The sequence below is a fragment of the Pieris rapae genome, chromosome 7 (genome assembly GCF_905147795.1).
Source record: "Pieris rapae chromosome 7, ilPieRapa1.1, whole genome shotgun sequence".
Classification (NCBI taxonomy): Eukaryota; Metazoa; Arthropoda; class Insecta; order Lepidoptera; family Pieridae; genus Pieris; species Pieris rapae.
Genome location: NC_059515.1, coordinates 6,816,106 through 6,836,246, shown reverse-complemented (window position 1 = coordinate 6,836,246; position 20,141 = coordinate 6,816,106). Strand labels below are relative to the sequence as shown.

Genomic DNA, 20,141 nt, shown 5'->3' with positions numbered 1-20,141 from the left:
TCATACCTTTAATTTTTTGTGACTTGAGTGTAATTCTTTTACGAAAAACTTTTCTTGTATGTTTTTTGCAACCAGGAAAAAAAAAAAAACCTTAAACATTGACGGTATAAATAATATTTTGTTTGTCACATTTATTTTTAAAATAAATGTAAGTTAAAACCCAAGTCAAGTTATCACTTTAATAAAACTTATTATGAATATGATTTTAATGTTATTCCTCTGTTTTTTGTAACAATATATTTACTATAATTTATACAACTAATATGTCGTGTAAATTCAAATGTAAATCTACTTTTATCCTTTAGTATTTCCATGTATGAAGTTTTTGCGTTGGTACCAATAAGTAATAATAACACCAGGAAGTAAGTAGGCAGTGCCTACTCGCAATTACAATGATTAAGATAACATTCTATAAGACCCACTTCCGCGCTTTTTTTTGTCTTATTATAAAAAATAGAAAACACGTTTATATATGTAAACATATAAATTTATAATTGATTCGGAGAATAAAGAAATCAGACTCGGGGCAAACAGTTGAAATAAATCATTACCTTAGCACTTTCCTTTGATTTATTCCCAAGCCTCGTGAGGGAACGTCACGGGCACCCGGCTTTTGAGTGTCATAATATAATATACGACCTCCTTTTTTCCACACAATCATTTAACCTTTTGGTAATCCACTAAAAACATTTTCAAGTTAATTTGCCATAAGAAAACCTACTTGCTCTGTGATAAAAAAGACAAGTAATCTAAATGATCTATAAATCTGTAAATCTATTAGCCCTAACTATAGATTAAAACATGCTTTTGTTATAAGAAAGCGGCTGAGCTTTTTTTTTCAAAAGAACGACAAAGATCTTTTAGGCAAGGTTGCCCCTGGATATCCCATGTATCTTGTTGCTGGCAGAAGAATACACACAAGAAACATATTTTACCTGTATATTAAGCAGTAGATCGAACATTATAAATACTAAATAAAATATTGAACCGAGAGCTGAAATTCCCAGTATTAATTGGTTGGCTGTGCCTTGGCGTTTATTTATAAGGTTTATTTAGAATATAGAACAATAATTTGGTTCTTATGTGTTTACATTACAAAAATAAAACACGATCTCTGCAACAAATATAATTTAAAAAAAAAACATTATTTTTTTAGCTGTCATCACGTAAATTGGATATGATAATCATTTTACTATTAATTAAGGATTTATTGATTATAATAAATATTTGTTCAGTTCACATAATTGTATTTTCACAAATTTAAAAGTACGATACAGTTTGGATGACGTTATCAGTTGGAAGACAATTAATTTCGTCTATAGCGTAAGCCTCATTAGCTTATTAGCAATAAAATATTTTAATAGCAACTCAATTAGACAATTTACATATTTAAACAAATATACTTTGTACATAAAACATATGGGGAATTTTCAACGGAGCGTTTTTAATGCATTTTTTACCGCTACCACCATACTATGTGGAAACTAGCTACTCGCTGGAGTATTTTCGAGCCAATTCGTATGCATTCTTAAAAGGCCGGCAACCTACTTGCGAGCACTCTGGCAGTGTAAGTGTGTTCTTCTTCATACTTGTTCTATAAAATAAAAATAATATATGTTTAGGTAAAGAAACTAAGAACCAAATATACTGCAAATCTTTGACCTTTATAATTTTTCATCGAGTATAAATTGACGATTCCATTTGTAATAAATAAAACGAATTGTTTAAAGAAACTTTCCTACTACATTTACATTATATATTTTATTATTGCTTTAAATACTTGATAAAAATATCAATATTAATATTTGATAGAACATTTCAATACTGTTAAGAATGCATTTAAACTGTATTGCGTCTGACAATTAACCTGTAATTAATAGCTTAACTGAATAGACTTATTGTATCAAATTACAGATGCATTATTTAATTAACAATTTAATGTTAGAAGTATCCGCTTCTATTCACTGGTCTTGCATTATTAACTTTGCAAAACTGAATACACATGGCCATATATCACCTGTGGTTATATGGCTATATAAAAAGACTGTGTGTTATTAGAATGTATGTTTCAATACATTCTAGGCCGAGATTGAAAATTACAAATGATCAGTAATTCAACATTCCTTTCCTTGAGAATGCCTGGCGAACCCCGAGAGCATCTTAAGGGCGTGTGAAGGGCAGAAGTGTTTTTACTGAGTGGGGCAGCACCATATCACAACACAATAGCAGGGATTTGAATGTAGACCCAGCCCCACACTCCCCGCGTCAAGCTCGACATCCATGGCATACGCGTAAGCGCAGTTTCACTATATAAAAAAAAACAAAAATGTACTTAAAAAACCTATATGTAATTAAAGGTCATAATGTTGACCGAGTTTAAATTGTCTTAAAATAGGAAGTTGTTTAATACCAGTATGTTACATAAGGTTAAGGTTGAAATTCAAGTAAGTACAAAGTTACGAAACTTTCTAGTAAGGCAGTCTCCACTGTATGTAATGTATTAGTGCTTTTAAGACCAAATTATATGTGTACATCCCAACATTACACACCAAATAGGATCTAGTAGTATTTATCTACGATAAGTTCGGAAAAAAGCCTAAACATTTTTCATCCTTTATTGGCTAGTTACAAATCAATCTGACATCAAACAGATTCTATAATGTGTTACTTTAAATCACAGTGTCAGAAATAAAATTATTCAATGTTGTCGTTGTAGATTGATATCCTTGTATGTACAGAGAACCCAACATTACAGGAAATGAAAAATTTGTTTTATTTTATCATTGTTGGTTCTACTCAAAATATTATGTAGTTTCGCATGGTAAAAGGACTTATTTATTGTTAAACTTTACTTCATCATTATATCAGTTAAATGACATGTCTAAGAATAAAAAATAAATGTTTTTAGACATACGAGGTTACCATTACAGTGACGATATGCCAAATTATGATATTAATTACGATACAGGTCAGGTTTTTCCACCATAATATCATCACTTTTTATAATCTGAGGCTCATTTCATCATGGCTCTGAAGCGTCATTTAAATAAGGCGCAATAAATTACTTGTAAGATGCTATTTACCTCGGCTAGTCGGCTCGAAAATAATTTAAGATTATTCAGAGTGAAATTTATGAAGATATTATTTATACACATGAGGGTATTTGATATATCATCAGTTGTGGTCTGCGCGCATCGCAATGAACATAACATGTCACATTGAGAACTTTCTCTTATATACACGGAGGTGTTAACTCAATAAAATTATCGGACTATCAGTTTTAAAACCTTAGAAAAAAACACGCACGAACAGTACTGGAATTAAATTTGGAGTCCAGGCAGTAGGGCCGATACATGGAAAAGGTGGTGACAACAATTCATGTTTTTTATTAAAGCATTGGGAGTTCAGACCGAATCAAGGTAAAAGCTAGTTTATTAGTCAATTAAAAAAATATTTATTGTAGTAGAGAGAACTCTATATTTTTGTACTCGCAAGCAAGAGGAATGTGAATTTATTCCTTAACGTAACGGCTCGAGTTTACTCTAAGAGGATTTAATAAAAGATCATACATATATGTGCTGTACAAAATCCAAGTGTGTCATGCGGAATGCTTAAGTCTCCCGGAAAAGTGTGACGTCGTGCCCGGTTGCGCGGCGTGCATTGCGCTGTGGGACGTTGCGCTGCGGGCGGTTCATGCAGTGTGTTTTAATAACAGAGGACATTGCGCAAGTTGTTGTAAGTTGAGCATAATATTTGCAAAGATGTATCAAATCGAATTTAAAAGTTAAACTACTAAAAGTCTACCAATGAATTACATTTAATGTTTAACGTGATTTAAATTCTCAGCACCTGAGACAGAGAAAAAAAATTTGTTGGTTATGGAAGATAACAATATAATATATATATGATTTTCTATATTTCTGAATACTAGTATTTTACGGGGAAAATGTTATGAATTTTTTTTTTTGTGCACTTGAAAGAAATAGATTTTCGCATGAAAGTGTCGTTTGAGTGACAACAATACATCACTGGATTGATAAGAAAATGTCTCTTGTGCAACTGTCGCGCGGTTTTAGAGTCGTACCGTTTATAGAGGCTTAAGGGGAACCCCGAAGGTCAGGATATTGGCGGCTAAATTAAATTGTCTGATTGACATTATCTTAGTTTAGTTAGTAAAATGCAGAGCCTGAGTCGAGTCGCCCAGAGCAGAGCTCTATTAACGTGCTTCAGGTTTATAAACGTTATTTACTTTATGTGTAGTGATTTTTGGTGTCTTAATTTAGTATTTTAATCTAATCTGTGTATTGTTTTTAATAATATTTGTTTCCTCAGTACAAAAACAGTGTCTATAAACAATCGTATAATCTGTTTATAATAAACTTGCCAATAACGTTAATATAGTCGTGATAATATAAAAAAATTCAAGGATAAAACGCGCGGTATAAATTTATTCGCGTCAATTATGTATTCATATTCTTTTCTATGCAACAAAAATTCGCAGGATTAAAATCTCCTTTTTGAAAATTTTTTAAAAGCTCATAAATGGAAAGTATATTTAAATTTCAGCCTGCTATGTGTAGCAAATGGAGTGAGCGCGCTAGTGAGATCTGGGTTGAGCAACTATTCGTTTCCAGACAATTTTATGTTTGGAGTTGCAACGGCTGCATTTCAAATAGAAGGTGGTTGGAATTCTGGGGGTGAGTACTAAACCCAATATTGATTTAAAACTGTTTGCAGGGAAGGAATTGATATTTCTAATTTTGAATTCCATGTTTGACTTCAATGTTAAATGTATGTTTTATATGTCACGTTGTATATATAACAGCGATAAGTAGTATATAGTTTAAAGATTAAGTGATTTGCAGAGGTATCGCATAACAAAAAGGTAGTAAAATTGTTAAAATTTGTTTCCACGGTTAATTTATTTCATGATACGGTTTTTATTTCAGAGCAAGGACGAATATTAAATGGAATTAATTCGTCTAGACAAGGACGAATTTTAAATAACTAATACGATGCTTTGATGTTTCTGAATGATATTTGTCCATAAGACTAGTGAATATTTGATAACTTTCTATACTTATTAATTTTGGCACTAATTAAATATTAAAAATAAGACAAAACTTATGATACCTTTTTGCAACAAAAATGTCTATTAGGAAGCAGCTATAACATAAGTTGTTATGGTAATTAAAAATTCGTGGTGTTTTTTTGATACTGTAAAGTTTATAAGTCTAAATTAAAATTCAAAAATAATTTATTCGTGTAGGTTACACGATTAGGTACACTTATGAACGTCAAAAAAGAGATATACATTGAATGCTTCTAATTTTACATTTACTGCCAGTTCTCAAATCAAGGACATAGAACGGAAGAGAAGAACTGGCAATGAACTCTCCGCCACCCTTTTTTAATCGCCAAGGATTTTCTGTTTTTTTCTTTAATTGACACCAAACCTATTTAGAAGTATTAAAACAATATGTTCCTTTTATAAATAATAAAAACAAAGTTAAATAATAATTTTATTAAAATAATGCAAAAATTATAGTTTTAATCAAAAACTATTTGAGATATTAAAATGTCTGAAAGTAGAATAATACCTGCCAATCTTTAAAATACCTAATTTTATTGTCATGTTACTTACTTATGTTTCCGTTATGTAAAACTTGTTTAATTAATTATATGTACCAGTGAACTATGTGACCGTAAGATCGTTTGTCTCTTATGAAAAAATATTTTAACTATTTGGTACAGTTTGTTCAAAATGTGTTAATGTTCTAATCTAAAGAGAGTGAGCACTTTTCTTAAAACACTGAAATAAGACTGATGTAGTGTTTATAAAAAATGGGTTACGCCTTTAATATGTCTAAGAAAATGAGTTCATAATAAAATTCATGTCGTTCACTGTCGTCTGTTAACCTTTCTTAAACTAATCTTCACTAAAACTCTTCACAGGTGTGTAATAAACATTGCCACGGTTTCCCTAAACTGTGGCTCTATTGTATTGCCTCACTTGAGTATACAAGTTATTCGGTTACACTCATTTTGTTATTTATAATTTATTTTATTTATGTCATTATAAGTAATCTTACAGCTTATACTTATATGTATATGTACAATAAATGTATATGAAACAGAAAATAAGCAAGTACATTCATAGAGAAAGATACATTACAATACAAACATACAAAAATACATACATTACAAACTAAAGAAAACTAAAATTTAACATTTGAAACAACAAATTATACTTAGAATTTAAAATTACTACTTAAACAAAATCAGAGTTTTCCCGCTTCTCTAAGTACTTCTTCACATATTTTTGTATATAAGAAGCTTAACTAATTTACTTCTAAATTAATTAATAAAGTAACATAATACTTTAATTACAGGCAAAGGTGAAAGTGTTTGGGACACTTACATACACAAGCACCCAGATTACACGTTGGACAAGTCAAATGGCGATGTAGCGGCTGATTCCTACCACAAATATAAACAAGACATTATTATGGTCGAATCCCTTGGAGTGAAGTATTACCGTCTGTCGATATCATGGCCAAGGTATAATTAACCTAAAGTCACGCTATATTTCTGATAATATTAAGACGTCCCTAGAGTTAACGGATATAAATCTAACGAATTTATTTGCGTCGTTCCACATATACTATTTAATTATCCAATCGATTTTTATATAGGGCGAATATTTATATCATAACAATAATTCATTATTACATAGTAATTCTCGATAAGTTGACAATCCAACACAAATTATTTAATTGGTGTAAATTCTGATATAAGAGTATTAACCAAAGCAAACGATCTAACCTGCTTTAATATATGAAATAAAATGACAATGAAATATAAGAAGGATATAATCGGGACTCAGTCCCTAAAAATATAAAAAACTTTATATAAATTATTTACAAACACAATTTATTATATAATGTTGTTTTCATAAGTAGAGAAACTTTTGAAGTGAATTAATGAGGGATTATGTGTTGTGCTCTTATTAGTGTACTATTTTAGCATATTTATAACTACGATTTTAAACATGTTTCAGGGACATTAAAAAAGCAAGGTTACCTACATGATAACATTACGAAATGGATCGATTTTCCAAACAATAAAACATTCATATTTATTTAAATAGTTCTTTAATGAGTATTTCCTATGCTGTGTATACTCACACCCGGGGTATATAAATACATATATACGTAGCTGATACACACAACTGCATAAATAAAATTGTTTGGACAGCTAAAGCTGAAAAACTTCACTTAGCTTAGCATTAATATTTAACTAAATGCAACTGAGTGCCTTAGTTACAGTTTATATACGTAATTAACAATTATGTAAACACGACAATCAGTTACTCACTCTAAAAATCATGCGAAGAAGCGTTTAATGATTAACACTTAATATATTACATAAACATACGTTTTTGCTCATTCCCCCTAATGCCTAGTGGTAGCCTGGAAGGGATCGCTCGAAAGCGATAAGGCCTAGTTGTAATCCTTTACATTTAATTATGTCGATGGTTTTTGTTACTGAATTATGTTTATACGTTAGAAATAATGTTTATACGTAAAACAAAAACTGTGCACTTTATTGAATGTCATTCCGAGCAACACGATCCGATGTTTTTATTTGACAAATACCCATCGAGCATTTCAAAAACGACTCCCGGATATTAGACCCAAACTTCAGACCTGTTAGAAAAGGTGGACTGAAGTTGTAATAATAATTAAAATATGAAATGGGAATGCGAAGCAAAGTGTTTAAAAATGTAATTTATTGCGCCAACAATTTACATATCTAATTGCACAAATTATCTTTTCTTAAAATAAACAGAATTAAATAGAATGTTGCAGTATTTATAATTTCGTGGCTTATTTTATATTTAACAGTAAATACATAGTTTTACAAAACCAACATCACCATATATAGCAAAATGCAAAACAAATTTATATGATTTTTAAAGAAAAATAAGTCTATTCACAAGCAATATCTGTTTATTTTTTTGCTAGTATATCAAATGAATTTACCTGGCTTTTGAGTCTACCATTAAGACATTAGAGAGATTCGTTTTAAGTTTCACTAATGCCAAAGTGCTTTTATGGAATCGTCTTTCGTAAACACCCCACTCTATAATATTATATTTCAAAGTTATACAAGCTTCTTGTGAGAACTACAAAGAGTCTTTATAGTTTTTCTCTACTATATAAATGAGCGGATAATAGTGAAGGAGATTTGGTAAATTGTTTTTTTCATATATCCTCCCCGGGGGGTAAACATATCCTTCAATAACTGCATACATTTACGCCCGAATTCAACCAATTAATCCACAGTCTCAGATTGAAAAAAAAAACCATCAGACCGTGACAGTCGATCGATCTCCTATCTAATATTAATCCGTTGATTGGTTATTGGCACACTTATTAATATTTGGATTAAGAACACTATCTCAGATGGTCAAAAACGGATTGAGATTGTTATTGGGTTTGGGCGTTAAAGAAGATTTGGCTCAAATTCGCGCACTAATCACAGCCTGTGCTAATTTGGCCATTTTCAATAATGTACTATTCTCAGTCTTCTTAATTGGACCTAGTACTACCCGAGATTACCGTTCCATACCAATTATCCTGCCAAAAACCCTATCTTTTATTTTTGTAATATGAGTGTAGGCATCATCAGAAATTAACCGAAAAATACAATAAATTGTCTTAGTGTTCTATTCAACTTTAATTATTATTATTACTATATAGGTTAAGAATATTGTTAAAACTGTATTTAATAAACATTTATATTTGTAATTGCTATAAAACTATTATAAAAGTATAAGTAAGTAAGCTTGCGATTGTCTGTAAAAGATAAGATAAAAAGAAATGAATCTTTATAACATACAATATTATATTTTTTTAGAATACTACCAAAGGGGACAGATGATTATATAAATATGGAAGGTGTTAAATACTACAGGCGGGTATTTGAAGGCCTATTGAAAGCAAATATAACACCTGTTGTAACCCTTTACCATTGGGACCTCCCAACCCCTCTTATGGACCTTGGCGGCTGGACCAATCCCAAGATGATTGATTACTTTGAGGACTACGCCAGGGTTGCATTCAAGTTATTCGGTGATGTCGTCAAATATTGGACCACGATTAATGAGATACATATTCACTGTTATCATGTAAGTAGTGTCATTGTATCAGATGATTTTAATATGACATCAAAAATTTTACAGACATACACATCAATTCAAAACATTATACATAAAAATTTACCTAATAACTAACCTTAAAATTTAATTATAAAAAATATTATTAAAAGGAGACCCTTTAGGCAAGGTTCCGAAGATACTGGCAGCGTTCCCCTTTTGAATAGACTAATTCTTTGTGCGAGGTAGCTGCTAGCTCTTCGTTCTCCTGTGATGTCGACTAACCTAATATTATAATATTAATATTGTATTAAAATTATCCTATTTTAATATTGTATTTGTGATCCTTACTTCCTATAATATGATAGTCTTCTTTTGGTCCTTCTCCAATATTAGAGTTCGTGTCGCGTCTTGTACACGCTTAATATATTAAATAGTATACTATCTATAGGTATTAAATCTTATTATATACTATCTGCCATTTTGCAAAGTACTCGAAATATATTAGATTCAGAATCATCGATCAATCTAAAACAAAAGACGAGACGAGATTTGGAGGCATCGTTGCTAGTGTGTATCAGCCATCTTCCTATTCAGGGGTAGAGGTATTGCTACTTAAGAAACGCGTGAATAAACAATGTCATAAATTTTTAGGGTTACGGCAACGACTATTTCGTGCCCGCTGTAAAGTTTCAAGGTGTCGCGGAATATTTATGCTCCCACTATATGTTGCTGGGACACGCGAGAGTGTATCATCTGTATGATAAAAAATTCAAACCTCACCAAAAAGGTAAAACTTATAAACGTATAATAGGATACAAGTTAAGTTCCCTTGAATATGAATTTGAAATGAATTATTGTTATATTAAGTAAACAAATATTTATTTGATTTATGCTAATTTCCTGACAAGCCGCTAGCGCCAGTTGGCACTTTCTGAGTCAGAATTTGCTTTTAAGCGAAGATCTCCCACGAGTCGCTAAAATATATTATTTAATCTTCTCTATCTTTTACTTACATAATTTTTACACATTTAAAGAAAAACTTTTTTAACGGATTGAAGCTATGTATTATTATAAACTTATAATTATTTCATAATACATTTTTCCCGACGTTCAACGTAATCACGCACACTGAAAAGCATCATCGGGAAACTTTTAGAATTATGTAAATAAAGTTTATAATAATACATAGCTTTAATCCGTTAAAAAGTGGTTTTTTTATGTTTGAAGTACCCAAATTAATATTTCTTATATTAGTATATTGATTAATACTTTCTTTAGTTCCTTGCCCTTAATGTATAATTAGGACATGGATAAGAGTTGGACATGCAAGTATTAAAACGAGGCGTTTATTGTAGGTATAATTGGAATTACACTGGATTCTTTCTTCGCCGAACCCAAAGACGAAAAGAATCCCGACGATGTAGCTGCCGCAGAAAGATATCTACAAATGAGGGTAGGCATTTTTAATTACAATTAGTGAATTGCTGAGACAATATGATATTTTTGTATGTATCTTCAAGACCCTACAAATCTATATACATCTTGGGCTCAGATTGTTTCTTTGATCATGTTTTATTACAATGACATTACATAGATAAGTGGAGCACACATGTCGTCGTTTGTTATGTCTTAGATATGCTAGTTTATCCACAATTTTTTTTTATTGCTGCATTGCATTGCTGATTTATTATACATTATTAAACTTAAATGTTTAATATCTTTACATGTATTATTACGCGTCACGTGGTTTGTCTGCTATGGCCTCCTTATCTACTTAACCAATTTCAATCAAATTTGCGCACCGTGTGAAATTAGATCTAATTGAAAAGAAAGGAAAACTTATATATATATATATAATTCTTCTGAACGTGTGTCACATACTCACACGCCGAAGCCCTCTGAAACGGCTTAACCGATCAATTACGCGACGCCATGCATAAGATTTATTTTATTTTATTGTTATTCAACTTGAAGCACATGTTATATCCATAACATATGGAAATAATATACAACGAATTGATTGAAGATAGAGATGTCATTTGGGTGTTTTGTGACATATCTGCAAGAAATTAGAAATTTACACATTCTAAACAATTTTCCTTATAATATTGAAATCTCGTTTTATTTCCAGTTGGGTCAATACGCCCATCCGATCTATTCAAAGGAAGGGAATTACCCAGACCTTGTCCGTGAACGAATTAGCAACTTGAGTATCAGTCAGGGTTTTGCAAGGTCAAGACTGCCGGTCTTCACACCGCAAGAGGTGAGTGAATGTATTCATTAAAGATCCGTGAATGTTCATTACGGGTAAGCCCCGGTTAATTATCATAATATCATTCTTTATACTTAGCAGGTAGGATTTTAAGGGCCTGTTTCACAATGTATGGGTTAACTAAATGGCTATGCAACATATAATTATTCGAAAGATAAAAGTTCCAAATAAGATACTTCACATTTCATGACAAATAGCGCTATCTGACAGTCGTGAAACGCAAAAATATTGTTTATGCTACCAATAAGTAATAAACAGCTTATTTGGAACTTATCCGGACATTGTGTAACAGACCCTTAAAGTTGTAATAGAAATTATGTTCTGAATATGAAATCTGTCTCATTAAAAACAACGGATTTTTAACTGGTTTCCCTAATAGATATTTCTCTGATGTATATATAACCTTTAGCTACCTTTATGGTTTTATGTAAATTGGCCGGAATACCGCGCGGAATACGAATACACGGCTTCGGCTTGCGTATTTGTATTCAGTAATCATTGAACGCGTTTTACGGTTCGGTTTTTATTAATACCATTAAATACGTATAATTGCTTTACACAAACAAAGTTTTTCACAACATTATCTAATCAATTAATTGTAATGCCTTCTGTTAACAAGGTACTTATTTCTGAGCTGTCTTAGCTCTTGCAGAAAATTATTTAGTTTGATATACTTAATGACAACCCGGGGATATTACCTATTCCCGGTAGAGAAGGGAAACTTTCATACTCAAACCAGTTATCTGTGACGTGTATCTATACAATAATCTCAAATATATCTTAGGCGTAACGTGTCGCCCTAGGTTTTGGGGATATGACTGGTATCAAGACATTTAGTTAACATCTTTAATTACCTTGTAATAATTAGAACACGCGTCTCTAAGATTGACATTTGAAAGCGTTGACCTTTTTTGAAAGTTGATTATAACCAAGACTTTCGCTTATTTTTTCTTCAATCTTTGTTTTAATAATGAATTTGTATGCGGAACATTATAAAAACCTGTTTAAAGTTGAAAAGTCAGAATTAATAAGAAATGTAAAATGCCGAATTTACAGAAAATATCAAACGTATTAGATGAACTTATTGTTTATTAGTTTAAAGCATCAATAAAACAAATTTAAAAATCATTGGTCTCGCTGTAATTCGTGTAAAAAAACGCCAGAGGATAAAATGTATAAGGGACATGTGTTTTGTTTATTTTAATAGCCTTTTTTGCTTATATCTAAGGAATGTCAAATCAAGATCAAGGTTAGATATCCGGGAGAATGGAACATGACATGTTATATAAAAACATTAAATAATCTCTTACGCAATCATGTATTTGCCTAGCAGTATTGGTTTAGTAGCTAAAGCCTGCGACTCTTAACCTTCAAAATTCTGGCAGTATGTACTCTTTTATATAGATTTCGGTTCTCTGTTCTTGTTTATTTTAAGTACTAAGTTTTTATAAAAAAATCGTATCTCGTACGTAAAAGTCACACACACAATGGAATATCCTAGTGTGAGGCTATAAGTAAATCAACAATATAATAAGGTTTAATGATCAGAGATTTAGTTTTAAAAAAATCAATGGTCACAGAAATAGATGTAACACGGCAGTGTCTAACCTTCCCTTTCATAAAAAGGGACTTTACTTAAACTAGGCTGTGTCAACCGCCGGGCCCGGCCGACGACTAGAATAGATACTCCAGAAATATCTACTGTTATTACGGGCGAGTTAGAGCCCTAGCATGACCCGTATAACCTCTGATGCTATTCATATCTTACTTACCCACTGACATATTTGACGATTCTGTGTTCGAATTTATCCTCTGTGCTTGGGCAGCGTGTCGGATAACCCATCCCAGATACCATCATGCCAATCTCAACCCAGATTGAACCTGGCTCTTTCGGTGGCCCACAAGTAAATAAACCACCGTTTGGTCGGTTTTTTCGTTACAATAAATATAGAGTTTTTACGCATTTTTAGGCATTTTCACCACTGTAGCCAGTATTAAAGGTGTCAGTGTAAAAAAAACAATAGGTATATTATACCAAAACTACGTTTTGACATTATCAGTCATATTTTTTCTTTAATTTATTAATCGAAATACCTGTGAATGTTTCACATCACATCAGCAGGAAAAAAATTATATTACTTGCTGCAATGATTTTTATTTTGTATATTTTTTACAGTGTTTAAAGGCCTTTTTAATAACTTTAACTGCTTACAAAAATTCACAATCACTTGGTACTTTACTTAAAAGACATAATTTACATAATATATTATACCAAAAAATTTAATACATTGCGGACTAACAATTTCTTTTCTTGCAAAACTAAGGCATACATATATTTCGAACCAATAATAATAAATTATTTTAATTGAAAATATATTCATATTGTTATATGACTTAGTAACTATCTTAGTTGCTCTGTTATTCAAAACTAAAATCTCATATAATGGGGTATGGACCATACTAACGTTTGGTATGTTTGTTTTATGTTATTAATACATTAATATTGGTACTATACCGAACACGACGCAACCATGATGCAACTTAGATGACAATTTCAATGGATGTTCTCTGTCTGTAGTTTCTATCTAGTTTTCGGACGATCATTAAATTACTGCCGCAAAATTTATTATAACTATTTTATAAATGACTTTTTTATTTTGTATATTTGTTAGTCTAATATCAAAATCGGACTATTCTCGGCTCTCAAGCTTCAACAAATGTTTTTTACTTATGTAACTAATGCAACTGTCACGTGTCAAAAGTCGGAAATAAACTCGTCAGTATATTCAGGCGTATATGTCAAAACAGTTTTGTTCAAATTGGTTTATGAAGAACGCATTTAAGTTTTCTATAAAAAAATATATCTTTACTATTACAATAGCTATTCAAACATAGGTCAGGCAGGAGGCAGGTCTCGAGTAATCGCTTAGGTAAAGTATTAAAAACAAGAACTGACCATGACTAGGTTCAAAATGATATAATCAATACATTTTTTAACTAATTGGATAAATAAATGGCGTTAATAGTCTTATGCAATAAATGATCGTAAATCGTAATACATAACTTTGTCCTTTGAGATCATAGTTATTTGATTGGTCTGCAGCCTTGAAATAGTTTTAAGCACCTTGTATAACAAGGCGGTAAAGCCTTTAATGATTCCGATTTACACGTTTGTCTATTGCATCAACCATCAATCTTGAACAATACACTAGGATTTTGTTACCATATTTATTAATTCTTTATATAACCGAGGGCAGACGGGCAAGACGTTCACCCGATCTTAAGGGCCACGAACATTCGAGAAGGCTCGCAAGTCCGTTGCCGGCCTTTAAACTAACTTTAAGTTGGGCATTGCTTTTGTACGATTAATACAATTTAATTATTTTTTTTACAAAACGTAGCATAATATTAATATAAATAAAATTATGTTGATCAAAATTTTGCAGTTGTAAGTTACGATAGGCAAGTAATTAATCACTATCACAAGTGGACTTAAGTAAAGATGTGTTTATAATTCAAATTACCAAATACTATTAACAGATACTCATATATGTATGTAATGAAAATACTATACAAATTAATCTAATACGAAACATTATCGATTTCAGATAGATATGTTACGAGGCAGCTCCGATTTCTTTGGATTAAATCACTACACATCAATATTAGCATCATCGAGTTCAATGGAAGAGGGGTGGGCTGTACCATCATTAGATCATGATACAGGAGTTAAGGGGGATCAGGACCCAAATTGGCCGATACCTGGAGCTCCATGGCTTGCAGTACGTAAATTTTTATTTACGTTTTTTTAAGAAATTTCATAGAAACGGTACGGTTACTTCTATGTTATTCTCATGGTAATGGTACAAAAGCATACAAATTTAATACAATCTCTTTATAATATATATATTTATTCTCAAAATTAAATAAAGCCGTGCGAAGCTCGGATTAGATAGTATGAAGTACTCAACGAGCCAATCGAATAGTGTTTTAAGGATCATCATCTCATATTATCTAAACCCGAAACAGGTATTGGTCAAATCGTACGCAGTACCATCCGTTTACAGGCTCAACAGACGTCATGAAGAAAGTATGGGCTAGATCTGGAACAGCTAAAAATACTGCAAAATTAACACGTTAATGGATTAATTCCAAAATAGAAATATCATTACCGTTTTATTCCAACACATTCAACCACTTTTATCTTTCACATTAACTTGGTTAAACCTTAACAATAGATTCAGAAGTTAAACATCAAAACTTAATTACTTAAACGGAAGTTATACGCGAACTTCACAGTTGTTTTATTTAAAATTTTAAGTGCACTCAAATCTAAGTCTAATTGGGCAAGCGTTTTAAGAGCCTTGTTCATGTTCTATATGGATGTTTTTTTGTACTTCTAGTCTGTACTTCTATAGTAATATTATAAAGGGAAAATATATTTTATAAGTTTTTGAATGAACTCGTCCGGACTAGTGAACTACACTAGAGATGACTGTTCATTGTCAAAGCTGCTGCGGGATCTCGATGGGATCTTCTTCTTCTTCTTCTTGCGCTCTGAGGAGTGCTTCCTGTCCAAATGCCGAGAAATGCTATTACTACATCCGGTGGTAAGGTTTAAGAAAGTAGCATCAGCAAGTCTCAGCTGTTCACTTTCATGTCTCCCGCGTTTACCAAGATTATGGCCTTAGACATGGTGACTTGGATGGATGAATGGAGATGTTGAACTAGAGGAACTCAAAGGGCTTATAAGTCCACCCGATTACTGGGGTATGCAGACGACATAGATCTAGTCACGGGAAACAAACCACTTAGCGAATTGTTTTAAGCCTCCGGAAAGCAGCCAGTTGTAGGGGCCTATCAGTAAATGTGGAAAAAAGTATATGACAACAATAGCATTGGGAGCAAGAAATCCCTTTGAAAGCCGTACACTTTGTACAATGTGAGAAGACTTTAATTGGGTTCAGTGGTGACTAGTAATAATAGTAGTAAAGATAATACCTCAGCCGAAAGATCAGAAGACGTATTGTGATAGCAAATGGCTGCTGCTGCTGTTTGGCCTTCGTAAATATTGCCAATCGCGACTTTGGTTTGAACAAAACTCTGCTTCGACCAATGACATAAGTGTACCACATGTGATTATGGTTCTGAAACCAGACTCTTAGCAAGAAAAACGAGCTTGCTCTGCTTATTTTCTAGCGGCGGAAATCTTTGGCTCTGTTTGCCATGATGGTGATTAGTGTATTCGAACTTACGATCTCAGGACTCAAACACCAGACTGACAGTACTAAGAGAAGTTATAGATACTTTCTACTAGGCTTCTGCATAGGCTTATTTAAAGCATCGTACTTACCTATATATACCTAATTTGATAGTTACAGTAAACAAAGTTTTTGTTTGATAGCCAAAAATAAAATAAATAATGTTTTTTTAAATACGAATTCTTACTTAATAAAAAGTAAATGTTGATAACATTTAAAATGAAATAATTACGAATGAATTTTAATAAATTAATATTAGTTAATAACGATAAAAAATTAATTAATTTTGTTTATTATTTATGTATAATATATTTATTATAAATGTCCATAAGCGATCTTTCATTCTACAAGTCTTGAAATTCTATAAGAATTAAAATTTAATCACGATTTAATCAGATTCAGTAATTCTCAAATTTATAGAAAACAATAATTAACTGCAAAATTAATTTTAGGACAAAATTTGGCTCTTATCCTATCGAAGGCCTATAGTGAAATCAATTCAAAGCTCCTTCGACAACCAAAAATATATTTAGATTGGTCTGTACATTTGCAGGTCCACCCCCCGGGCTTTCGTAAATTACTTAACTGGATAACCAAACAATATGGTACCAAAGTGCCTATTATTGTCACTGAGAACGGCATGTCGGATTCTGGATCTCTCAACGATTACGAAAGAGTATCATACTATAACCGATATTTAGAACAGCTACTTTTAGCAATACATGAAGATGGCTGCAACGTAGCTGGGTACATAGCGTGGACTTTGATGGACGATTTTGAGTGGAAGGATGGTTATACGTGAGTAAAATTTATTTTCTATATTCCGATTGACTTGGGAAGCAATATGAAAAACATACTATTTACAATTTCTCAGTTAAAAACAGCGTTTGTTTCATAATAACAAATAATGGTTAAACCATTCGATTATCGGAGAAATAGTATTCAATTTTTCGTGTCTTTATAAATCACGTTTTTAACTGAAAAAAATCCAATGGCCAAGATAGTATATTATTTTATAGGAATTATATATAACCTTGGCCACTGGATGTGATTACATAAAAGTAACCTAGTAAATAAAGCCGTAAAGACATTCTAGTAATTATTAATTCTTGCACATAGAATTTATAACTAATAAAATGAGAGTCTCCGAGATGTGCTTATCTTTAATTCACAGTATTAGCCTTAATATACATATTATCTACATAAGCAAACGTGGACTAAATCTATTTTCTCCCAACAAATATTTTGAAGATTACCGAGATTATTACTTTACTTTACCGAGATTATTACTTATCGAGATCTATAGATATAAAAATGAATTGCTTTCATCTCGCAAAAACTCGAGAATGGCTGCGAGATTTGTCTAATTTTTATCTTGAAATATTTGTGGAGTTTCAAAGAAGGTGTAGAGAAGAGAAACATGTATAGCATATAATAAAAAAACATAAGCATAATGTTTCGCTGTCAAATATTTCATAGTTAGAACTTTGACTTGGAAATATAGTTGAGAAATTTATTTATTGTAAGGGCCTGTTTCACAATGTATGGATAAAGTGCCAAATAGCTATGCAACACATAAATTATTCGAAAGATAAAAGTTCCAAATAAGATAGTTCGCATTTCATGACGTATAGCGCTATCTGACAGTCGTGAAACGCAAAAATACTATTTATCCTACCAATAAGTAATAAATAGCTTATTTGGAACTTATCCGGACATTGTGAAACAGGCCCCTAATCTGATTATATCTTTAATTTTTAATTAAAGTATAAAACCGATTTTGATTATAGTTTTACAATTAGATGTTTTTTTTTATTGAAGACCTATGTACAAGACGTCAGTTGGACCCACTAGTCCTATAAAAAGCTAGCTATGAAAAAAGAATACATTTTACGTGATTTTCTATATGACAGCGAACTGCAGCGAAATCATTTTTGTCTATGGCTAAAAAGACAATGGCCAATAAATTTTGTCAGTATTTGAATTTGACGGAGTAAACCTAAACTAAACTATTATATTCAATAATAATAATTATGAGAATACATATAAAGATAGAAACTAAAGGTTAACTGGATCGCCTTGAAGAGTTCATTAAACTTTTGTATGTATGTCCTAGTCTATTTTACATTTTGTTTCAAAAGACTTTTGATGTATCAGATCGGTAATCTGTAGCTTTATATTTAATATAAGAAATCACACTATTAACACCAGAAATCATTGACAAACACACCCACAACTCTTACACATTTATGAATTGAAGGGATAAATGCGAATTTGAAATTTAAAATAGTAGTAATAGTCTGAAGAGGTATAAAAAACTCTCATCAGATGCTTCAAGGAATTTTTCTATGCATGAAAATATTAACTAAACAAAACATCGCGGTCGTTACGAAGACGACAGCTGTCAGAAACAACAAATATATATGCAAAGTCATGTTCAGTCAAATTTGTTTCTGTTTTTTTTTCAGAGTGAAATTTGGCCTCTTCCACGTTGATTACAATAGCCCTAAAAGAACACGGATGCCAAAACTTTCCGCCATAAACTACAGAGAAATAGTAACAACGAGAAGGATAAACTTTGATTATATTAAAATACCGTCATATAAATATAATCAGTTATTATAACAATAATAATTAAGAAATTGTTAAAAGAACTGATATTGTTGCTTATTTATAAGTATTATATTGTGATAGTTGTAAATAATTAATTATACATTTTTCACGTTTATTGTGTTGTTTTTCAACTTTATTTCTCCGTTATTAATAAAAATCCGTTAAAATAATTTAATTTTAAATTATATTATACTAGCAGACTCGGCCAAGCGTTGCTGTGGCTAAGGTTTTTGTTATATGTATTATATAGTTGTAAACTATTTTGTTAACCCTATTACTAATTAACTATACTCTGTAAAGAAAAATAAATTAAATAAGATGAGCGAAACAAGTGCAAAACTACATAAGATATACAATAAAATAAAAAGTTAGACAATTGAACACAATAACACAAAACAAAATTAAAACATCATCATCTATACAATTAAAGAAATATGAAGAAGGTCACAAGAGTCTCGATAATTTCAATGAGTTCAGTTAGTAGTTCTCAGTAGTCAGTGAAGTGTGAAGATGGCACCGGAATTCCATAGCCTCTGCAGAGACCCTAAAGAATTTGAAACAGGTAGGTAACTATCGGGGCATTAAGAACTATTTATTGATTTTACATTTGAATAAGGAACGGAGCGCAAACCAGATCTCAGTCACAATTTACTTTTTAAATAATACAAATATATAATACTCTACATTTTTCCAATTTTTTATTAACCCTGTCTTAAAGATTATACAGCTGTCATATTAAGATAAAATGCAAGCGCAACGCAACCGCAAACGAATAAAAGTTAAGTTCCTAAACAGTAGATATGTTAGTAACTCTTTCTCCGTCTCCCAAGTA

At 31.4% G+C, this 20,141-nt stretch overlaps 1 protein-coding gene across 1 annotated transcript; it reads left to right on the top strand.

Moving 5' to 3' along the window:
* The first annotated feature begins 4,159 nt into the window (after positions 1-4,159).
* Positions 4,160-19,384, top strand: LOC110996943 (myrosinase 1). Its single transcript, XM_045628984.1, has 10 exons — positions 4,160-4,230; positions 4,567-4,697; positions 6,393-6,561; positions 8,923-9,193; positions 9,815-9,950; positions 10,519-10,616; positions 11,295-11,426; positions 15,044-15,217; positions 17,250-17,494; positions 19,165-19,384. The coding sequence occupies exons 1-10, from the start codon at positions 4,178-4,180 to the stop codon at positions 19,319-19,321; spliced, it is 1,566 nt and encodes a 521-aa protein (XP_045484940.1). The 5' UTR covers positions 4,160-4,177; the 3' UTR covers positions 19,322-19,384.
* The last annotated feature ends 757 nt before the right edge of the window (positions 19,385-20,141 follow it).